The sequence below is a fragment of the Danio rerio genome, chromosome 23 (assembly GCF_049306965.1).
Source record: "Danio rerio strain Tuebingen ecotype United States chromosome 23, GRCz12tu, whole genome shotgun sequence".
NCBI classification, from domain to species: domain Eukaryota; kingdom Metazoa; phylum Chordata; class Actinopteri; order Cypriniformes; family Danionidae; genus Danio; species Danio rerio.
Genome location: NC_133198.1, coordinates 39,411,848 through 39,435,178, shown reverse-complemented (window position 1 = coordinate 39,435,178; position 23,331 = coordinate 39,411,848). Strand labels below are relative to the sequence as shown.

Genomic DNA, 23,331 nt, shown 5'->3' with positions numbered 1-23,331 from the left:
CGATCGGGTTGTTATGGTCCTGACCTTCGACCACCACCCGTTCCACAGTGCACCGGCCCCTAACGGCTCCCCTTGCAGGTGGTGGGCCTGTGGCAGGATGGTCCCATGTCGCTCCTTCGGGCTAAGCCCGGCTGGGTTCCGTTGGAAAAAACCCGGCCACCAGGCACTCACATACGAGCCCCAACCCCAGGTCTGGCTCCAGGTTGGAGCCCCGGCTGTGCCATATCGGGCGACGTCACAGTCTTTGATGTCACTGAACTCATAAGGGGTTTTTGAACCCCACTTAGTCTGATATGTCACCTAAGACCTGTTTGCCTTGGAGACCCTACCAGGGGCATTAGCCCACGACAACATAGCTTTTAGGATCACTCAAGCACTCAAACCCCTCCACCACGATAAGGTGGCGGTTCATGGAGGAGATCACAAGCTGTTCTTAGATGAATTCCATGTAACACTTGGAGGGTGGACAACAGAGCTGAGGATCCACTCAGTTTATTTACTCTGAGTCAGGCAGGCAGTGGTCAAAGCAGGAGCAAACAATAGAGATGGTGTCGAACTAAGGTGATTTGAAACACCCAGGTCACGTGACTAAGGTAATTTGAAACACCCAGGTCACATGACTTAGGTGTTTCAAAACACCCAGGTCACGTGACTAAGGTGATTCAAAACACCCAGGTCACGTGAGTAAGGTGAGTCGAAACACTCATGTCATGTGATTAAGGTGAGTCGAAACACCCAGGTCACGTGACTAAGGGGATTCGAAAAACCCAGGTCACGAGACTTAGGTGAAATGAAAATGAATTAGTTCCTTGGCAAGTAAAATATATATATATATATAATTATTATTATTATGCTGTGTTCACACCAGACGCGGAATGCTTCCACGTGAACCATTTAAATAACCACGTGAACATTTAAGTATACTCGCTTCATTCGCGCGTCAAAATCCGCTTCGTTCACGCATTTGCATTGACTTAACATGTAAATCACTCGCGCTTAATGCTTCTACTGCGTCTGATGTGAACACAGCATTATAGGGTTCTTTACAATAATGTCTTTGTGTTTCATGAAGCCTAACTTTGCCCAACACTAGCAAACAGAAGTATAAGGTTAATTCAAAAGAGTTGTCGTGTTAACAGGCAAAATTGTCGATACAGACTGCAAAACAACATAAACAAGGCAAGCATCAAAAGCACGGCAAGACTAAACAAGGGAACACGTAAAAATGTTACAGCAAACAAGACTGTGTGAGGGAAGTGCATGATGGAATCTGTAGTTCAATAAAGTGTCAGATTTGAAGGTCTCCGTTCTAGATAGCTTATGATCATGACATCCAGCTTAGACTAATCTAATGTATATACACAAATACATAGGCTAATATAAAGCATCCTATAATAAAATGTATATAAAGATTTTATTTTACTTGCCAAGAAACTATTTCATTTTCATTTAGTTTAACCAAAATAGCTCAAATTAAAATAAAAATGTATTAAAACAATCACTTATAAAACTAAAAACACTAGAACTTTCGAATTAAAATGGAGATCATGAATAAATTCAACTGATAAAATGATAAACATAAATAATAATTAAAAACTGCAATAGTAATTCAGATGATAAAATATCGCTGGGAGTTTAGTGAGCAGATTAATTTAGCAAGAAGAGACTGACTGTGTAAGAGTTTCATTCTAGTTTTGAGGTTTAAGAGAATGCTATTTATTTCATTCAGAGCTGCTAGAGTATAGAGATTTTGCATCGGATGAAATTACGCTACTCAAGATTACTCATACACATATTTTCCTCTTTTCCCAGCAGCGGCCTGGATGAATTTTCCCAATGTACCACAAACCAAAGACCCGAATGCTCTCATCAGAAGCAGAGCAAGAGGTTTTCCCCTGTAATCGAAGACGTGTTCTCATGTTTACTTGTGGCTAATGACACTTTGATAGTGATGTTATAAATTTGACAGAACAAAATAGTTGTTTTTGGGGCTCAGTAAAAAAGGTATTAAAGGTTTTTGACAAGTCAAGTTAAAGTTTTACACTTTACTGTAATTAAGATGGCTCAGTGGTTAGCACTGTTGCCTCACAGCAAGAAGATCGCTGGTTAAAGTCCCGGCTGGGTCAGTTGGCATTTCTGTGTGCAGTTTGCATGTTCTCCCCATGTGTTTCAGTGGGCTCCAGTTTTTCCATACAGTTCTATAGGTGAGTTGGGTAAACTAAATTGGCCGTAGTGATTGTGAATGTGAAAGTGTATGGATGTTTCCAAGTACTGGGTTGCAGCTGGATGGCATCTGCAGTGTAAAACATATGCCAGATAAGTTGGCAGTTTATTCCACTGTGGCGACCCCTGATGAATAAAGGGACTAAGCTGAAGGAAAATGAATGAACAAATGTTTTTAATTTATTCCAGTAATAAATAGCTGAAATAACTCTCTAATTAATCCAGTCTTCAGTTTCATATGCTAATTCATAATTTATTATCTGTTGATTTGTGCGCATGCAACATTCATTATAATATTATCAATCTTATAAAAAACACTTTTTTGCTGCTTCATGTTTTTATGGAAACTTTGATTCCCTTTTCAAGATTTAAACAATAAAACAAAAATTAATAATAATTAATTAACTTTAAATTTTGGTGAACTTTTTTATGTCCTCTGTGAATGAATTTTATTAATAATCATCATCATCATCATTTTCCCAGTACTGGGTTGCGGGTGGAAGGGCATACGTTGCGTAAATAATATGCTGGATAAGTTGGCGGTTCATTCCGCTGTGGCGACCCCTGATTGATAAAGGGATTAAGCCGTAAAGAAAATGAATGAATGAAATAATAATAATATTAATAATAATGATACATTTCATTAATACAATTCTAACTCTAATATAATAAATTATATATTCTTTTCTAAAAAAAAATATAATAAAAAACAGCTTTATTTATTTTTTTATTATAAAATTTTTAAGTTGTTCTGCTACTACTAATAAAAGTACATTTTATTATTGTTAATTCTTATCAATTATTATGTGTCCTTCCGGAATAAAAGCTTTATTTTGTTGTATTTGAAAATGATTTATTGAAATTTAATCAAATCGTTTAAAGAAATCTAATATTATAACAATATCCATAACAAATAATAAAATCTTGACCCCTTTTAAGTCATTATAGAAATGTATATATATATATAGTCTAATCTATTATGCAAAAATAGTTTAAATATATGGTTAATATACAGTTAAAGTCAAAATTATTAGCCCCCCTTTGATTTTTTCCCCCTTTTTAAATATTTCCTAAATGATGTTTAACAGAGCAAGGAAATTTTCACAGTATGTCTGATAATATTTTTATTTCTGGAGAAAGTCTTATTTGTTTTATTTCGGCTAGAATAAAAGCAGTTTTACATTTTTAAACACCATTTTAAGGTCAAAATTATTGGCCCCTTTAAGCTAATCTTTTTTCTGACTGTCTACAGATCAAACCATCATTATACAATAACTTGCCTAATTACCCTAACCTGCCTAGTTACCCTAATTAACCTAGTTAAGGCTTTAAATGTCACTTTAAGCTGTATAGAAGTGTCTTGAAAAATATATAGTCCAATATTATTTACTGTCAACATGGCAAAGATAAAATAAATCAAATATTAAAGATGAGTTATTAAAACTATTATGTTTAGAAATGTGTTGAAAAAATCTGCTCTCCGTTAAACAGAAATTGGGGAAAAAAATAAACGGGGGGTGGGGGTTGTTGGGTAATAATTTAGGGAGGCTAATAATTCTGACTTCAACTGTATATAGTTTAATAAATACTGCATATATAGTATACAATAAACATATGTATTATTTATTTATACATTTTTATTCATTAATTCCTTTGTTTATTCATTATAAAATTATAAATTCATTATAAAAATTATTTATTTGTAATTCTAAGACATTAAATTCACATTTGATAATAATATACATAATATTATTTAATTGTTATCAATTTTATGTGTCTTTTATGAATAAAAGCTTTATTATACCTAATTGAAATGTAATCAAATAATTTAACGAAATCTACTATTATTATAATAATAGTAAAAAAAAATTCAGGGTTCCACAAAATTCATGTTGTCCCAATAGAAATCTGTTAAGTTACCTTAATAGTTTGAATAGACTGAACATTAAAAAATTAAGTTGTCTCAAACATTGTGTTGTTTCAGCTCATTTTAAATAAGTAGTTTGAACAAGCAGAAAAAACAACATTTTTGAGTGTATAAGGAAATCATACAGAATTAAAAGACGGGTCAGAAAAAGGTCAAAAGCCTGTTCCACTTCCTGTGGTCAAAACCAGAGACGACCAAGACCATCATAAACCCACAACCTGATAGACAGTCTACAGACACCAAAAATACACATAATAAACACTTAACATCAGGAATCAACAGGGCAGAGAATGCAGATATGAGAGTCTCCATGACCTGAACTCAGAGACTCACAGCGGCTGTTTAGTTTGGATCTCGGCAGATCCCAAACCACTGCGGTGTGTGTAATGGTAGGCTGTTTTCATGTGTGTGTTTGTAGGTGGGTGGTGGGTGCGAGGAATCAGGCTTTGGGAAGTCCCGTCTCGCCGGTTCCTGGCAGGCGCCCACCTCTTTGGACGGTGTCAGCCACCTACGTCCATCATTACGCTGCATTTACATACAAACATATTAACGCGTGGGCCAGAAAACACCACGCCATAAAAAGACGAGCTTCAACAAGTTGAAAACCACGGGCATGAGGCTTGATGGAGCGTTTCTGGTCATGATGCTCTGTTTCTTACAGCACTTCACCACATCGTTGGCTCGTAATTATAGGTTGTGATTGTTGATGAGGTTGTAATTCAGTTTATTGATCAGAAACAAAAATGCTTTGCTTTTAAGTTCTCGTGAAACAACATGCATTCATTTAAAGCGCTGTTATTGGGAAATTAAAGAAAAAAAAACTGAGGATGTTAAGGGTCAATTTTTTTTTAGAAAATTATTTATACATATTTATATTTAGGCTAATTATATAACAATGTAATATAACAATATTCAGGATTATTATTAATATATTATGTTATATAGTTAATATATTATTATATATTATTATCTTAAATTTATTAATTTATAATTTTTTCTATATTTTTTTCTTTGTTTTATAGGTTATTAATAATAAGCTTTTTTTTCATGTCTTTACTTGATGTTTTTTCAAAGAGGGGTATTTTATATTTAGTTTAAAGTTAAATATAAAAATATATTTAAATAAAAGTATGAATTGTTCTTTTAATTGCAAAGCTGAATGAACTGCAGTTTAATGCAACTTTGTTAAAAATAAAATGAAAATTCACAAATATTTCACTTTCTTTTTTGTAGTTTTTTAAAAACTTTTCCTTTGTCTTATAGTTTAATTAAATATGTTTTATTTTCCTTCCTTCGGCTTGGTCCCTTTATTTATTAGAGGTTGCCCTGCATTCAAACTTATCCAGTATATGTTTTACACAGCGGATGCCCTTCCAGCTGCAACCTAGTACTGGGAAACACCTATACACTTTCACATTCACACATATAATTTTGCCAATTTAGTTTATTTAGTTCACCTATAGTGCATGTCTTTGGACTGTGGGGGAAATCGAAGCACCTGGAGGAAACACGAGGAGAACATGCAAACTCCACACAGAAATGCCAATTGACTCAGCCGGGGCTCAAACCAGTGATCTTCTTGCTATGAAGCGACAGTGCTAACCACTGAGCTACAATGCCGCCAAATATGTTTTAAATAATCATACAGTTGTTGTCAGAATTATTAGGCCCCCTGTTTTTTTCCTCAATTTCTGTTTAACGGAGAGATTATATTTCAACACAATACTAAACATAATGGTTTTAATAATTAATTTCTAATAACTGATTTATTTTATCTTTGTTGACAGTAAATAATATTTGACTAGATATTTTTAAGACACTTCTATACAACTTCAATTAGGTTAACTAGGCAGGTTAGGGTAATTATGCAAGTTATTGTACAAAGATGGTTTGTTCTGTAGACTATCGAAAAAATATATAGCTTAAAGGGGCTAATAATTTTGACCTTAAATAGGCTTTTAAAAAATTAAAAACTGCTTTTATTCTAGCCGAAATAAAATACAATACTTTCTCCTGAAGAAAAAAATATTATCAGACATACTGTGAAAATTTCCTGAATCTGTTAAACATCATTTGAGAAATATTTAAACACGAAAAAAATAAATAAATTAAAAGGGGGGCGAATAATTCTGACTTCAAAATTGATTTCTTGAAGGTAAATGTAACCATTTTACACACTGGCACAAAGGTGACTATTGTATGCTTAATCATAGTATGTTAATTGTACTTATTTATTTTTTATAAACTTGTGTTTAACTGTATTTTTAAAAGATAACCCCTCCCCTTACTCCTCCCATAAACATAATGATCACTGGAGTGTGTGGCCAAATTATACTACTAAGGCCCTGTCTGTGAACACAGGTATTTTAAAAACCACAGCTTTTCAGTGCAATTTGCCCGTTTGTCCACGAAACTCAAAACCTTTTGAAAACTTCCAAGGTGAAGATATTCAGAGGCACTGGTTAAAGTACACATGAAATCAAAACTAAGCATTTTGTTGGTTCACATGCTAGTTTTGAGGTGAACAATTCTTCTGTACTTGTCATTAAGAAAGGAATTGTTTGCCTGAAAATGCACTTCCTGTTTATTATCAGTTAAATTCTAGGATTATGTTTGTTTGAGGTATTGGGTGTGGCTTACATGCTTCACCGCGACCATCCAGCCATCAGTTTTGAAAACAAACAGAAATGATGAGGAGGAGGTGTCTGTTAGGTTGTAAAAACTCTTCCCAAACCTATTTTCCCGATCTTTCTTAATGAAATGCCTACTTTACTACATCCAATCAGCTCACAGTAGAAAACATAAATAGGAACTGTGTCACAATTTACAGACTTTAAAGTGTTGTATGGTTGCATGAAGTTTTTGCCTCATGATGTCACTATTTTCTATTTTTTATCTAAAGTGGCTAATTTATACTAATTTGATTACGCTGCATACAAATTAGTTTGATGTCAAAATTTGTTTGACATCACATAGGTGGCTATTTTGTACTCATTTGTTAGACATTGCAGACAGATTAGCTTTATTTAAACTCTTTGTTGTAGTTTGATGTCGTAAAAGTGGATATTTTATTCTAATTCATACGATTTAAGTACTACTGTGTATTTTGTTAGAAGAGGATGTGCTATTAACTCGGCCCATAAATCCACCCATAAACATAACTGTCACTATAGAGGGTGTGGCTACATTAAACTAAGGCTTGCCAGCAGCTAGCTCTCTGCAACTCTCACATGGTCTCCCACTGAAGCTAAGTAGGGATTCGTCAGGTAAGTACCTGAATGGGAGACCACATGGGAAAGCTAGATTGCTGCCGGGGGTGGTGTTAGTGAGACCAGTCTGTGTAGGTCCTAATGCTACAGTATAGTGATGGGGACTCTATACTGCTCAGTGAGTGCTGTCTTTTGGATGAGATGATAAATCGATGTCCCGACTCTCTGTGGTCATTAAAAATCCCAGGATGTCCTTTAAAAAAATGTTGGGGTTTAACCCCGGGACCCTGGCCAAATCTTCCCACTGGCCTCTGTCTATCATGGCCTCCTAACCATATAATAATTGGCTTCATCGCTCTGTCTCTCGCCAATCAGCTGGTGTGTGGTGTGCGGTCTGGTGCAATATGGCTGCCGTTGCATCATCTAGGTGGATGCTGCACACTGGTAGTGGATGAGGAAATTCCCCCATTAATTAAAGCTATTTGAATTTATTAAATGTATTATTATTATTATTATAAATACTGGTATTTAAAAAAAACTTTTTGTGCGGTTTATCTGCTTATCCAGCCTTATCTCACAAAAAAACATAACTAATTATCAGTTTAGTGCCTATTTCGTATGAATTTGTGTGAGTTGTTGTGTGAAAATTAAGGATTTTAAAAGGAGGTGTGGCTCCAAACCCTACCCCTAAACCCAACAGTTACTGAGGGATAAGCAAATCGAATTAAATTGTTCAAATGAGATCATCTGATTTTATACAAGTTAGCCACTAAATCAAAAAGATACTAACTGCTGTGAGATAGCGTTGGTTTATCCACATGCAAACACAGGTCACTTGAAAGCAAAACATTTTTGAAAACTCCTGTCAGGGTGAAGATATTCAGAAGTTTTTTGCTTCATGACGTAAATATTTTCTCTATTTTTGATGTCAGTTTTTGATGTCATTTTCATTTGAACAGATTATTATTTTTGTGTACATGAGGACATGGCCTAATACATACAAATGAGATTTCGCAAACTCAAACGAATTAACCACTATATTAAAAAGCTCTGTACTGCTTTGAAATCGCGTTGGAAACACACTGTCAGTCTGACCGCAGACCACCACACACCTCAACGCTCTTTAAGCGCTGTATTATTGAGGGTCAGTGAAACACGATCAGACATCGGTCAAATAAAATGCAGCACTTCAAATGAACAAGGGAAACACATCCTTTCACCTCACCTGACAATTGTGTTGGAACAATCACACTGATTGTCTCTCTAATGTGTGTGTGTGTGTGTGTGTGTGTGTTTGTGCAGGGACTTGAGCAAAGCCTCCACTGGTCATTGCAATGTAAGCCACGCTCTTCCCCCCTGCTTTCACTCTCTGCCTGCGGTTGTGCTGCAGATACAGGAACAATGTGGCCTTTCTTACCTGTTGAAGGTGTACATTCCATCCCTACTAAAGCAAGGCAGAAAACAACCCTTCCTCCTCCAGTCCCAGATTTAACTCCAGGTGCGCCTGCTTTCAAACCACATCCTTTTACACCACCACCTCACCTCACTTTTGCATTGTTTAGTGAATCACTTGTCCATAAACCACAGTCTGAAGGGTCCGAGGCTATATTTGGCCTGGGAAGTCCGAAGCATCAGGCATGAGCTTTTTATATATATGTGCATGTGTGGCTTAACCATTTTCTGTGGGAAACACAAGGCAAGCAAAAAACACTGTTTTTTTCATGCATCTCACAATTTAGACATTTGGGGCTTTTTGTCTTTTATATAAAGTGTTTCTTTTGGTTTATTATAAAAAGAAAGCATCCAAGATTAACTTTTTAGCTTCTCTTGTTTCACTTTATCAATTGGTGTATGAAGATTTCAATTGCAGTACTTATTTCTAAAGGCCATCTTCTCAAAACGAGTTTTCAAAATGAGTCATAAACTTCAACTGACTTCAGTTTCATTCATATCTGTATGCTGAAGCTTTTTATAGAGCTATTTGTTCATATATAATTGACTTAATTATATACAATATATATTTTATTTTGGCTTGTTTGTGGTATTTCCCCCTCACTTCGATACCTAAAATCACCTTTGTAAACAAGTTACAGTAAAAACGAAACAGGATTTTTTTATGCAAGAAACATATGCAAATGAGTGCATATTTAGCCTCATTAGCATATTTAAATAACCTTACAGAAGTTGTAATGTTAAAAAAAGTTTGCAGTTCTTAATCTATCAACTAGACAAGTGTGGTAATACCTATGAGTTACTTGTTTTACCCTATTTAGTCACCTTTTTTGGCATACTAAAGAGCGGGTGTTGCATTTGGGAGGGTAAAAGTGTGGGTGCTTTACAGGAAGGCTGCTTGCATCGCCCATAGACCCGTCCCATCTGTGTGAGTGACAGCCAAAAGCAGAGCGGGTGAGTGGGAGACGGGCTGAATGAGAGAACAGGACAGGTTGAGCACAGACACACTTGTAGTTCAAAACCTGTAGCATGCAGTGAACTCCCAGTCTGTCGGGATCATATATGATGTTGATCTGAACACTTTCTGGTCTGAACTCCTTGCTGTGGGGAATGGTAATAAGGTACTGTTTGTCATTTCTTCTTCTCCGAGGGTCTGTTGTGATGTTTATTCTGTAAATATGGCAGTTGATGTGATATAGAGTGGGATTCGGGTTGCAATGCGTTTGAAATGTTTTGAGTGATCATTATGTCAGTTGTGAAAGTTGAAGTTGTTCAATGTAAACAGTGTGCAAACTTTCTTTTGCTTCAGCAGACCAGTATAAGCTGACAACAGTTATGAACTTTTGAAAGTTGTGTTATATTGTAGACATGTTTTCTTCAGTGTGTATTGGTTATGTGCTATCGTATTATGTAAAATGTCTATAAATTAGTTAATAATTATTGTATTTATACTAAATAAAAAACAATTGTTACTACATTGAAGATATTCTAAGATCTAATATCATGTTACAAAACCAGAATACTCAACCGTTTATGTAATAATGAAAGGTAAGAAATAAATATATTGTCATGTAATAATTGTATTATAAAAAACTTTTAAAATCATTTAGTTTTAATTAGTTCTAAATCATTTCAAAAGTAGAAACAACTGTTGCTACAATGAAGACATTTTCATAAATAATATTTTCATATTTTTTATTTGACACATATTTTTTGTAATAAATGAAGGTCTTGGTTTAATGTGCTTAGTGTATAATATTTAAAAATGTTTTAATTAGTTCAAAGTTATTTATAAAATTGCTGTTGCTACTTTGAAGAGTTTTACTATATATAATCTAGGACTTTATTACACAACAACCATTTTTTACATATTATACAGTATATACATATATATATATATAATGTTATAGTACTATATATATATATATATAAATTACAAACTATTTGAAAAATAAATACACACATAGAAGACATACAACCAATACATGAGTTTTACAAAGCATAAATTTTCATATGTATTCTGTATTTTTCATCAGACACTTTGTAATAACTATATATATATATTTATATCATTTATATATATATAAATGATGTTTCATAATTAGGTTGAGATTCAGTTTTTAGAATGTTTTCAGTGTATATAAACTACCGGTCAAAAGTTTGGGGTCAGTAGGATTTTTAAAAATTTTAAAATAAGCTTATCCTGCTTACCAAAGCTGCATTTACTTTATCAAAATACTGTACAAATTGTCTATTTGTAAAATGTTATTGCACTATAAAACAAGTGTTCAAAAGTAGCTTATCATTTAATTCAATAATTTATTCCAGTGATTTTAAAGATGAATTTTCAGCCTCATTACTCCAGTCTTCAGTCACATGATCCTTCAGAAATCACTTTAATATTAATTATTATTGTTATTTAAGTTAAGTTAATGGTAATAGTAATAGCACAAATGACTGGAGTAATAATTTTATTTGAAACTACATACAAAAAGTATTAAATAAATGTTTAATAAATATGTATTTAACAATTTAAACAATTGATGAACAGAATATTCGTATTATTAAAAATTATTAAAATTATTAAACAAAATTAATACTAATAAAAAAACTAAGTCAGAATTATTAGCCCAACTTTGATTTTTTTCTTTTTTAAATGTTTCCCAAATGATGTTTACCAATGAAATTTTCACAGTATGTCTGATAATATTTTTTCTTCTGGAGAAAGTCTTATTTGTTTTATTTTGGCTAGAATAAAAGCAGCTATTAATTTTTAAAAAACCATTTTAAGGACAAAATTATTAGCCCCTTTAAGCTATATTTTTCAGTAGTCTGCAGAACAAACCATCGTTATACAATAACTTACCTAATTACCTTAACCTGCCTAGTTAACCTAATTAACCTAGTTAAGCCTTTAAATGTCACTTTAAGCTGTATAGAAGTTAAAATATCTAGTCAAATATTATTTATTATCATCATGGCAAAGATAAAATAAATCAGTTATTAGAAATGAGTTATTAAAACTATTATGTTTAGAAATGTGTTGAAAAAAAAACCTTTTCCTCGTTAAACAGAAATTGGGGGGAAAAAATAAACAGGGGGGGCTAATAATTCAGGGGTCTAATAATTCTGACTTTAACTGTATATTTGCTCTTTCCTGTATTTTTAATTAGAAACTAAACATTTGGTCACAGATTTTGGTCACAGACATTTAATATTAGAGAAATGAATGTAAAGAAGGTAAATGGAGTTTAATTGTTGAATGTTTGTTACCGTTGGCTTATGTGTACTTTAGTGCAGTGGTTAGTACCACAGGTGATGTTGAAAGCGAAGGCCGGTCCCACAGCTCTGTCCTCACTGAATTTCAGAAACTAGTCAAAGGAAATCAGCCAGACACAGCGGTAAAGGCAGGATATATGTCTTTTACCCTCAATATGACAAAAAAGAAAAAAGTGTTTTGTCAAAAACTTCACCACACGTGAAAAGCCAAACCATTAGATGCAAACAGCAATAATACTGGCACGTCCTGTCAACACCGCCTGACAGTTCAGTCACAGCGAATATATGTACAGTATCACTATGAAGATTGCTTAATCATTTAAACAATTTTACTTTGTTTTATAACGTTTTATAAATATAGAAATCATGATATCTGAGTGCAAACATGGTATTAATCCAGTTGCATGCCTAAAATAAAGAGACAGTTTACCCAAAACAGAAGATTTTTCACTTTAACTTGTTTTAAACCTGGTTTTCTTTCGGTTGAACACTAAAGAAGAAATTTCGAATAATGCAAAGCTGTAACCACTGTCTTCTGTAGTATTTGTTTGTTACCATAAAAGTCAATGATTTCTGGTTTTCAGCTTCCTTCAAAATATCTTCTTTTGTGTTCAACAGAAGAAAGAAACTGATAAAAGTAACCAATTACATGAGTAAATAGTGAGTATAATTACATTTTTGGGTGAACTATCCCTTTACCAAGAACCCACCCATTTCCAAGCAACTGTCAAGTATGAAATGAATCCAAAATATTATATGGTACAACAAGTTTCATTTGTTTACCAGTCATACAGAATAAAACACAACAGTAAGTAGACAGACTGCTAATGTGTGCTGTTGACTTTTTAGCCACGTGAAGGCGTGTAGAGAGTCTTCCTGATATTCTGCAGTATGTGGTTTGGCCCCTGTCTTCGTTTACTGGAGAACAGGCTGCGTCCCGAAAGATTGTCTTATCATGGGCTGACATTACTGTAGAAACGCCAGCTGATAGGACAAATCCAGCCCAACCAAACTTCATGGCCACTCACACAACATGACATTTGGAGCACATGGGAAGGGAAACACCAAACTGTTTTAAAGGAGATATATTTTTACAGAATAAGCCACGGAGTGATATCATCTTCGATTTATGGGTGTGTGGATGGAAAGTAGTTAAGTTACACTAAAGATTGCTGGCCTGCTGACCACAGATGAACTATATTAGTGGTCATGTGAGTGATTGTGTTGTTTGTTTTGGTTTTATTATTTAAATTTATGCAATGAAATGATGATTTGCTTGTGTGTTTTAGAGTGATTCAGTGCAGCAGGGGTTTGTCCTGAATGTGTTCAGCAGTCAGCGGTGTACTTCCCCTGAGGATCAGCTGTGAGGTGAGTATCTCTGAGATTATTAATCTGCTTTTCCCAAGCAAAGAAAGGGGAGAATGATGACTCAGGGTTTCATTGTACAAACAAAGGGATTTTAAAACATATATCATTTAAATTGAAATATTAAATATTTAAATTGTAATGTTCTGTCACCTTGCTCTTATGATAGTTCATACCAAATTTACTCACTAACTCACACTCAAGTGGTTCCAATCCAAACCCCTATGAGTTTCTTCTGTTGAACACTAGAGAAGGTTGTCTTCTATTGACTTTTATACACTTTAAAAGTTAAGGTAACCCAAACCATTTGAGGAAACAAACTATTTAAGTTCAAAAACTAATCCTAATGAGTACTGTGAACTTAATCAATTGAAGTAATTTGAGCACAGTAAAACCTAATAATTGTAGAGAACTCAAACCAGCTGAGTACTGTAAAACCCAAGACAACTCAAACCGTTTGAGGAAACCGATTGCAATAAACCATTTTAGTTAAAAAAACTAATCTACATAAGAACCGTAACCTTACTCCATTTAAGTTGAAGTAATGAGGTTGATTAATTAACTCATTACCCTCAAGACTGAGTTCAAAATTCTTGTCAAATGAGTATAATTAACTTTCAGTAAAATTTGAGTTAACCACACTCATATCATTTGATAAAGCTCACTGTTATGTTTTAATAATATTAATAATAATATTAATTCCTTACATTTATATAGCGCTTTTCTGGGCATTCAAATCGCTTTACACATTGGGGGGAATCTCCTCATCCACCACCAGTGTGCAGCATCCACCTGGATGATGCAACGGCAGCCGTTTTGAACACCACACACCAGCTGATTGGTGGAGAAGAGACAAAGTGATGAAGCCAATCATTATTTAGGGAGGGTTAGGAGGCCATGATGGACAGAGGCCAGTGGGCAAATTTGGCAAGGATGCCGGGGTTAAACCCTACTCTTTTTCGAAGGACATACTGGGATTTTTAATGACCACAGAGAGTCAGGACCTCGGTTTAACATCTCATCCGAAAGACGGCGCTCACTGAGCAGTATAGAGTCCCCTTCAATATACTGGGGCATTAGGACCCACACAGACTGCAGTTTGGGCACCTCCTGCTGGTCTCATTTTCACCTCTTCCGGCAGCAATCTAGCTTTCCCATGTGGTCTCCCATCCAGGTACTGACCGGGCGCAGCCCTGCTTAGCTTCAGTGGGCGACCATGTGACAGTTGCAGAGAGCTAGCTGCCAGCTAGTTTATAGAAAAAGAAATACTATGGAAGTCAATGGTTAGAGGCTTCCAGCTTTCTTCAAACAAACTTATTTTGTGTTCAAGCGGGTCTCAAACAGGTTTGAAACTAAATAATGGGTGTGTGAATAATGACAGACTTTTCATTTTTTTATTTCAAAATAAAGCCTGGGAAAAAATATGACAAATGCAGAAAGACATACACTTGATCAGCTGTATGTAATGTGTATTATTGTATAACAACGCTGTTAGAAAGTGTATTAGTGTTTCAAAAGAGTTAAGTTAAGGGTGAAATAATGTTACAATGCCATTGATACTCATTCTCACTTTTTCTCATTGAAATATAAGAAAAATGCAATCCAACTAAATTATATTAGAATGTAGGTCATTAAAGTGAAATTGGTAAACAAATGGGTAAAATGTACTGGTCTGACAGTGTGAAAATCTTGTAAGTAGTAAATATTAATAATCCTTAAATATAACTTTTTAATTAGTAACCAAATGATAATTAACAGATTTTTGGTATGTATACTGAAAAAAAATGTCAGTAAAAATGTATTATATATTTATTTTATTAAATAAAATTTGATAGATGGTCATAAAATGTAGCAGCATTTTATTTTCAGTTGTCCTTGATATATGTTCCATGCGCTTATTATTGGAATTACATTAGACTAACCCTAACAATATTCGGCTATGAATAATTTGACAAAAAAATCGGCTTCCGGGTCCAAACGCTATATTTAACTGTACGGGGAGACTCAACAAATGGTAATAATAATATTTACAAAGCGATGTATTACTTTCAAAAATCACAATATATAGATAGAATGTGGTACATTTTTTATAAATTGTTCAAATATTGGTGTCTGCGATGCAGCAAGTCCAGAGACTGTTAAGTACACCATGATTTCATATAAAATTCACTTTAATGTATGATATGACAATGTGGTCATAAACAAATATTTTCTCAATTCAAGCGAGTAGCAACTTGGACCTGGAAACAGTATTCTTAAGACTTAAGCGAATAGTTAGTACATGTAATTACTTAATAGTTAAAGGAATAGTTACACTGTAAAAAAGGACACCTTAAATTAAAGTGTAACCCAATTTTAAAAAACTGTTAGGTATCAGAGTTAGCAGAATAAGTTGAGGTGTTTGCGGTAATGTATTCAGCTAATCCTAATCCAAACTTTACCCTAACTAAAGAAGTTAACTGACAAGCAGTTGCAAAGTTATTTACAGTCAACAGTATAAAGTGTAACCTTTAACACTATTTAAAAGACAATATGCCATTTTGTTGCAATTGTATATTAATCCCAGCTGTATTTTCAATTCAAGGGACTGCCAAACCCTGGACGACTGCATGGGGAGGTATCAATGTCCACCAATGTCACTGGATTACGGACACATCGTTCCCCCCAGAATTTGGAGATGGACTTGGCCTGGCAGGAACTAATGGCCATCACAGAACTTCAGGTCGGTACACTTTTCTAGTGTCAAAAACATTTGATTGTTTAGTGGTAGAATACAAGCTGCCTTCATGAAACGGTGGTCTTTTTCATTTTTTTCTAATGCTGAATCCCTATAAACACACACATTGAGCTACGATCTGCAACAATGGGCCAATTGAGTGATGCAAGGATAAAGGCAGACAGAGAAAGAGGGTGAGCGCTGTATATTGCCGACAGCCCCCTGCATAGCACAATGACCATCTGTTTCGACATGAAACCTGAGCTCTCCTAAGTAAGACCTGCATAAGCTAAGGGTGGCACATTCACCCAGGTGGGCTGGTCCTGACTGAACACAACCCAGAACAAATTAATGGTTTCTCGGCTCAAACCCATGCTACTTTCCCAGGGTGTTTAATTGTAAAAGAGTTGGATTTGAATCACCTCCAAGGACAGATTGGTGTAAGTTCTTGTTAATAAAACACACTGTTTTTGTCACAGGAGTTTGAGGAACCCAATGAGAATCCTTTCGAAGCAATTCCATACCTCTCCATGGAGCCCATGGTATCTCAAGGGGGGTTCGGGATGAATCAGCCACAGCCTGAATCCATTCCAGCCACTTGTGATGCCCATCCTTCTGGTGTATATGAAAGCGCATACCCGGAAATGATGCCACCCTATCCACACATGGATATGCACTACGGTCTTGCTGGTGGCCACGGTTCTTCCAGAATGCTTGCAAATACACAAGGTTTTCACCCACCTCTTATGAGCCTTTTGGAGCACATGAACATGACTACACGTGGTCATGGGATTGTGAAAGATGGTATTATTAATTTTCACTCTACAGGACAAATCAAACAAGTTTGTACAGATGATCTGGAGTCAGATTCTGGTTTGTCGCTTGGTTCGAGTCCGCCGCTCGCTTCTCCTGAGAACGCAGTACATGGAGTTCCTGCATATTTGCCTACTGATATTTCTACAGGCTATGCTGAAAGTGAAAGTATTGGGGAACAATGTCGCCTACGACCTAATCTGCATGGGGCTGTTGACTACCAGCAGTCATACAGCTCATATCCTGGAGCTTCTTTTCCAACATCTGCAAACATGCCATCTAGCAACCTGCACACTTACAGTCCGGTGGCATCAATAAAGCAACCAGTTTTGCCCACAGCCTTGCATGATCTACAGCTAAATAGCTCAAGAGTAGGTTCATATCAGTCCCCATACCCAAAGTGTAAATCCAGCAGTGTTCCTGTACCCCTCAGCAGAGATGAACGGCGAGCCCTCGCTCTTAAAATCCCATTCTCACTGGAAAAGATTGTGAACCTACCAGTGGATGACTTCAATGAGCTCTTGACCCAATTCACACTGAACGATGCTCAGCTGGCACTTGTAAGGGATATTCGCAGAAGAGGAAAGAACAAAGTTGCGGCTCAGAACTGTCGTAAACGGAAGTTGGAGAATATTGTGCATTTAGAAAGTGAGCTGGGACAGCTCCGAGCCCAAAGAGAACATTTAGCCAGAGAGAGACTGGAGTTTCAGCAAAACATAGCCATCATCAAATGTCGGCTCTCAGATCTTCACACCCAAGTGTTTTCCCAGCTGCATGATGAGGAGGGACATCCATATTCAGTTGATGAATATTCACTACAGCAAACGAATGATGGCAACATTTACTTGGTGCCACGGAATGCAGCACTGGCTGGTGAATGAATGTTTGATTAAAGTGATAGTTCACCCAAAAATGCATTAATTCTGTCATCATTTACTAACTTTACTGCTTCCAACCCAGTTTGAAATTCTCACTTCCGTTGAAACAAATAAGATGTAGTTTAAAAAATAAAAAAAAGCTCCAGACCAGTAACCAGACGTCACTAGCAGGAAAAACAAGTTCTACGGAAGTCAGTGGTTACAGGTTTTCTGCTTTCTTCAAAATAGCGTAGTGTTTAACAAACTCATGACGCAATCATGAATTAGTTAGCATTTTTGGGTGAACTCTACCTTTAAAGGGGTGTCTAAACCTGAGTAGAGCCACTGTGCATGTGGATTTGCTTCTGCACCAATTAAGCATGAGTGAACCTACAAATGCATCATCAGCCTCACTACATATGGTCTAATCAAGTGTTGCAAAAGAATCTGTATTACACTGGTCCTCCATGAGCAGGATTAGACACCCCTTCACTTAATCCTTAAAGGCTGAGTAAGAGGTAAATGTTATGATCAATGAATTACATCTTTTAAATCATGTGTTGACAATTTACAAAATGACTAAGAATATGTGCCAACACAAAAGCATACATGTATAAAATAAAAAAATAGAAGAAAACATTAACGCTAAAGTTTAGACTTTTCAATGTATACAGAGTTCCCATTGGAAGACAAAAGTCAAATTTGATTAAAAAAAAAAAATAGGAACAGGAAAAAAATAATTCATTTTGGGCCATACTTAAAACAGAAACAAAGCAGGAAGTTTGAATGAAAAGCCTCATTTAAAAAGGGCTTTAGTTGAGGCAAATCCAAAATTGGCCCTCACTCAACAAATTAAAATTAAATTACATGATTAACAGGTGTGTATATATATATATATATATATATATATATATATATATATATATATATATATATATATATATATATATATATATATATATATATATATATATATATAAAATATAAATATAAATATAAATATAACACAGCTTTGTCAGCAACCTACTACCTAATGACATTTATACAAATTTATAATTGTGATCAACAAATTAAGTCCCTGGCTTCTAATGTCTAGAACAAACCTTTTCAAATTGATAGAGAAACTTTAAACCAGTGGGAACCCTGTGCTACACACTGCAAATACTTTGCAAAAACACTTGTATATTACTCTCCAAAATCAATAATAATAATCATCAGTATTAAAAAAAAAAAATTACAAATAAGCTTTCATAAATGGGTTAAGCATACGACAGTCACATTTGTAGCATTAAAAATTTTATTTGTAAAAAAGGTAAAAAACAGGTAATAAAAATAAAGTCTCTTCAGCAGCATCTTGGTCCTAGAAGAGAGAAAGAAGTTTGAGATGGAGGAAAATTGTAAACAAACTAGAGTGCCACATTAAAATCAGCAACTACCTTATCACTTTGCCATTTTAGATAAAAATGCCTTCATTTCGAGACGGTGATTTTTTTCCAATCATCCAAACCTGAAAAATGCAAGAGTGACATGGTCAGCAATTCAGTTACACAACATAGGGGGAAAAACAAACAAAACAGGTGGGCATGCATTAATGATCAGTTTAAGATTAACAGAGTCTTGTGCACCAAACTATGCTGACTGCAGTTACTTCCCCTGTAAGATACAACACTGAATGGGAAGTTCACGTTAACTGTACAGCTTCTGCTAATAAACATTGTTTTACAGTTATCAGCAGTAGTGGAGAAGTCTGTTCTTACCTACAGGAGTAATAAAAGCGCTGCCTGCTAGTCTTTGAGTTGCGCCCTGTACTCCCTGCTCTTTGCTTCTTCACAGGGCGATGATCTTGCTACTCCTCTCTCAGCTTGCTCCATGGCTAGACTTCTATGTAGCAACATGTACACTACTCTAGGCATGTGCATTTAAACAGCCTATACCGTTGTTGTTGTTTTTTTTTTAAGTACATATGAACATTTAACTTCAGTGGAGTTGCTTGAGCCAGATCATTTAATTTGTATTAAAAAAAAGGCTCTGTGTCCTACACTAAATCCCCCAGAAACCAAAAATGACTAAAACAGCACATTTAAAAAAACAAAATGATGTTTTTATTTCACCTTGATTGGTTACATAAATAAAAACAACTGAAAGGAACTCTACATAAAACCTCATTGGAATGCTTTTCCCCAAAGACAATATAAAATAAATCTGCATGATGACAAATTCATGATGTCCCACACACGATAGCGCTACTGTACACTTCTTCTGGTGGCAGCTGTAAATCTGCCACACCTGTTTGGCTGAGCAGATCTAGGGACGTAAACCTGCATCTGCCCTGTCACCTCTCTCGCTCTCCTCTCCTAAAGCACTCAGTCCTGTTGAACAATATGAACAACAAATGTTAAGCTGCACACTACCTGAGGGTTGTTTCTACACCAGATGTACAGCAAGGTTACAGTTTAGAGTATTTAGTCCAAGACTAACTTATTGGGATCGTTACCCCTGTTATAAGTCTATATGCATGGTAGACAGCAAAATCTAAAACAAACCTTTAAGCTTAAAACCGTCTACCGCCAGAGCCACCTCCATAACCACTGCCGCCTCCTCCACTACCACTAGATCCACCTCCATAGCCACCTAAAACAGAGGTGAATGTTAATTTTACAGTGTTAAGGTGAGATTGAAGTATTTTGGAAAGCTGCAAACATTGACATCTATATTTTTTGCTTTTACTACTATTTCAAGTTTCTAATTCTCTTGATAACATCTCATGCATAACAAAAGAAACTCTAAAAAAAAAGTTTGGAATTAGCTCACGTCATTTATGCCTTTAGGATGAACTAATCACTTTAAAAAGAATGGTTAACTCACCACCATATGGGCCACTGTTTCTTCCACCGCCTCCAAAGTTCCCTTTCATGGGACCATAGTTGGACTGCTGGCTATTATAGTTGCCGAAGTCGTTGTAGTTTCCACCTCCTCCACTGTTGCCGCCACCACCACCACCTCCAAAGTTACCTTGAATTGATAATACACCCCATTATATAGTCTATAGTTATAGTTCAAGGACTTGCACCATGATTAACATCTACTCACCACCTCCAAAGTTTCCATTGCCATTGTTGTAGTTATTATAGCCACCACCGCCGCCACCACTGTTGCCTCCACCATAACCTCCCCCCTGGTTGCCATAACCATGTCCTCCTCCACCACCTCCTCCATATCCACGGTTGCCTCCATAGTTGCCAGGACTGCCACCACCATTGCCGCCACCACCGCCGTAGCCACCTAGAAAATGCCAAAAATAAATTGTAAACATGCTGATGGCACAGGATATGAAATTGCCAAAAACAGAGCCAGTTCATACAAATCACCTCCTCCAAATCCATTGTTGTTGTTGTAGCAGTCACCGCCTCCTCCATAGCCACCGCCGCCACCACCACCACCTCCAAAGTTATTTCCTCTTCCTCCTAAAATAACAGTAAAACTACTAAGTTACAAAGAAATAACATTAAAATCTTCAGAATCCAGTCAGGCACATACCTCTTCCAAAATATCCATCACGGTTGCCACCTCCGCCGCCACCTCCAAAGTCATTATTGTAGCCACCATTATTGCCATATCGGTTGAAGTTTCCTCTATCGCCGCCGCCTCCACCACCACCACCACGACCTACAGATTAACAAAATACACCGCAATCCATTAAAACACCAGGGGAAAGTAGGAAACAATAGTTAATATTAATAAACATTCATACCAGTGTTTGCCATTTCTTGTTTTGAAAGAGCTTTTCGGACTTCACAGTTGTGTCCATTCACAGTGTGGTACTTTTGAACTAAAGGAGAAAATACATTTGTTAGCACCTCATTTCTTTAAGTTCCAAGACTACTAGATTGACCGTGAAACACAGCACTTACTGACGATACGGTCAACAGAGTCATGGTCATCAAATGTGACGAAGGCAAAGCCTCTTTTATTTCCGGTCTTGTGGTCAACCATTATCTCAACAACCTCAATCTTTCCAAACTGATCGAAGTAGTCGCGTAGATGGTTCTCCTCTGTATCATCCTTGATGCCTCCCACGAAAATCTTCTTCACAGTTGTGTGAGCAAATGGTTTGCTGGAATCCTGTAACCCATACATAATTAGACATCTAAATTCAAGCCTTAATTTCCTTAAATTTTATTACAAAGTTAACCTCACCTCTCTAGACACGGCTCGTTTGGGCTCTACAAGTCTACCATCGACCTTGTGAGGACGTGCATCCATAGAGGCATTGACTTCATCCACACTGGAGTAAGTAACAAACCCAAAGCCCCTGGAGCGCTTTGTGTTTGGATCTTTCATCACCTAAATGAAAACAGAAACATTGATTAAAACACCTAACGTTGTGGCATAAAATAAATCTGAAATTTATGTTGCAATGCATTAATAAATTTCAAATAGCCTTAAAATATTAAAAGGAACTTACCACACAATCTGTTAAGGTGCCCCATTGTTCAAAGTGTGCCCTTAAACTATCATCTGTGGTTTCAAAGCTGAGCCCTCCAATGAAGAGCTTCCGCAGCTGCTCTGGCTCACGTGGCTGGCCCTGGAAATAACAACCGATTTCGGTTTAGAATCACAGCAGCAATGTGCATAGTGTTTATTATCGGTAACGGAGATCAAACCAAGGATTTACTGGAACAAAAAGCGTCGTGAATCCATACGGTAACGCACTCTATTTGGGGGGAGGTGAACGAAACATCCGCCATGTTAGTGCAGGACTATACGTCCAATTTTAAACCGCGCACTCCCTCCAACAAAACACATGAGGTTGTAAATGCGTGCAAACATGGCTCGAAACAACGACTGAATAGTTATAAAACAAATAAATACCGATTTTGCAAAACACGACCTTCGATGAAGCCATGCGGCCTAAATTATGTGTGCACATTACAGGAGTTAAAATGGCGGCTCGAACACGCTTACATTAACAAAGAACCACAAATGCGGTGCACGCTGAATTATATAACATCAAGGGCGCTACGACTACATGCTTGGCGCATTATATATATATATTCATTCGAAAGCGCTATATTAATAATAACGCCAACTTACCTCTTTGGACATCCTACCGACTATTTCTGTCCGTGCTACGCCACACGCTTGTCGGTGAGACACGCACTGAGAAGAAGGGAGATACCATAAATAGCTTGGATGAATTCAGTCCCCTCCCACCGGGAACGATGATTGGTTCAGGCTTCCCGCTAATGCTTTTGTTTGGCGCTTTAAAGACATCTGATTGGATGACACTCAAGTCAATCCATAGAAGAGGCTAGTGCTTAAAAAATTCTAAAATATTTTATTCAGAAAGCTGAAGAATCTTTTTTATGAAACACAAAAAGTAGTCTTTATTGTATGGTGGGTTAAAAGATTCAGACTATAAGTTCCTTCATATTACTTCATATTACATACACCACTTTCGCATGTACACTCGTGCCTATTATTCATTTT

General features: G+C 36.0%; 2 protein-coding genes across 7 annotated transcripts in view; one reads left to right on the top strand and one right to left on the bottom strand.

Moving 5' to 3' along the window:
- Positions 1-18,578, top strand: part of nfe2 (nuclear factor, erythroid 2) — a 28,868-nt gene extending 10,290 nt beyond the window's left edge. For 2 of the 5 annotated variants that reach the window (XM_068216670.2, XM_073938009.1), the window contains 4 exons: positions 8,662-8,857; positions 13,380-13,458; positions 16,040-16,177; positions 16,651-18,578. In XM_068216670.2, the coding sequence (XP_068072771.2) occupies positions 13,411-13,458; positions 16,040-16,177; positions 16,651-17,865 (1,401 nt within the window). In that variant the 5' untranslated portion in view covers positions 8,662-8,857; positions 13,380-13,410 and the 3' untranslated portion in view covers positions 17,866-18,578. 5 annotated transcript variants of the gene reach the window in all.
- A 542-nt stretch (positions 18,579-19,120) lies between these two features.
- hnrnpa1b (heterogeneous nuclear ribonucleoprotein A1b) lies at positions 19,121-22,998 on the bottom strand. 2 transcript variants are annotated; one of them, XR_011008370.2, is made up of 12 exons: positions 22,936-22,998; positions 22,307-22,426; positions 22,039-22,185; positions 21,753-21,963; positions 21,593-21,670; positions 21,379-21,507; positions 21,210-21,305; positions 20,932-21,123; positions 20,707-20,853; positions 20,385-20,472; positions 19,278-19,348; positions 19,121-19,201 (listed from the first exon to the last, which is right to left on the bottom strand). XR_011008370.2 is itself a non-coding variant. In NM_200104.2 (11 exon segments), coding segments are annotated over 10 exon segments (1,212 nt in total). In that variant the 5' UTR covers positions 22,948-22,998; the 3' UTR covers positions 19,921-20,210; positions 20,385-20,392.
- Between the last annotated feature and the right edge of the window lie 333 nt (positions 22,999-23,331).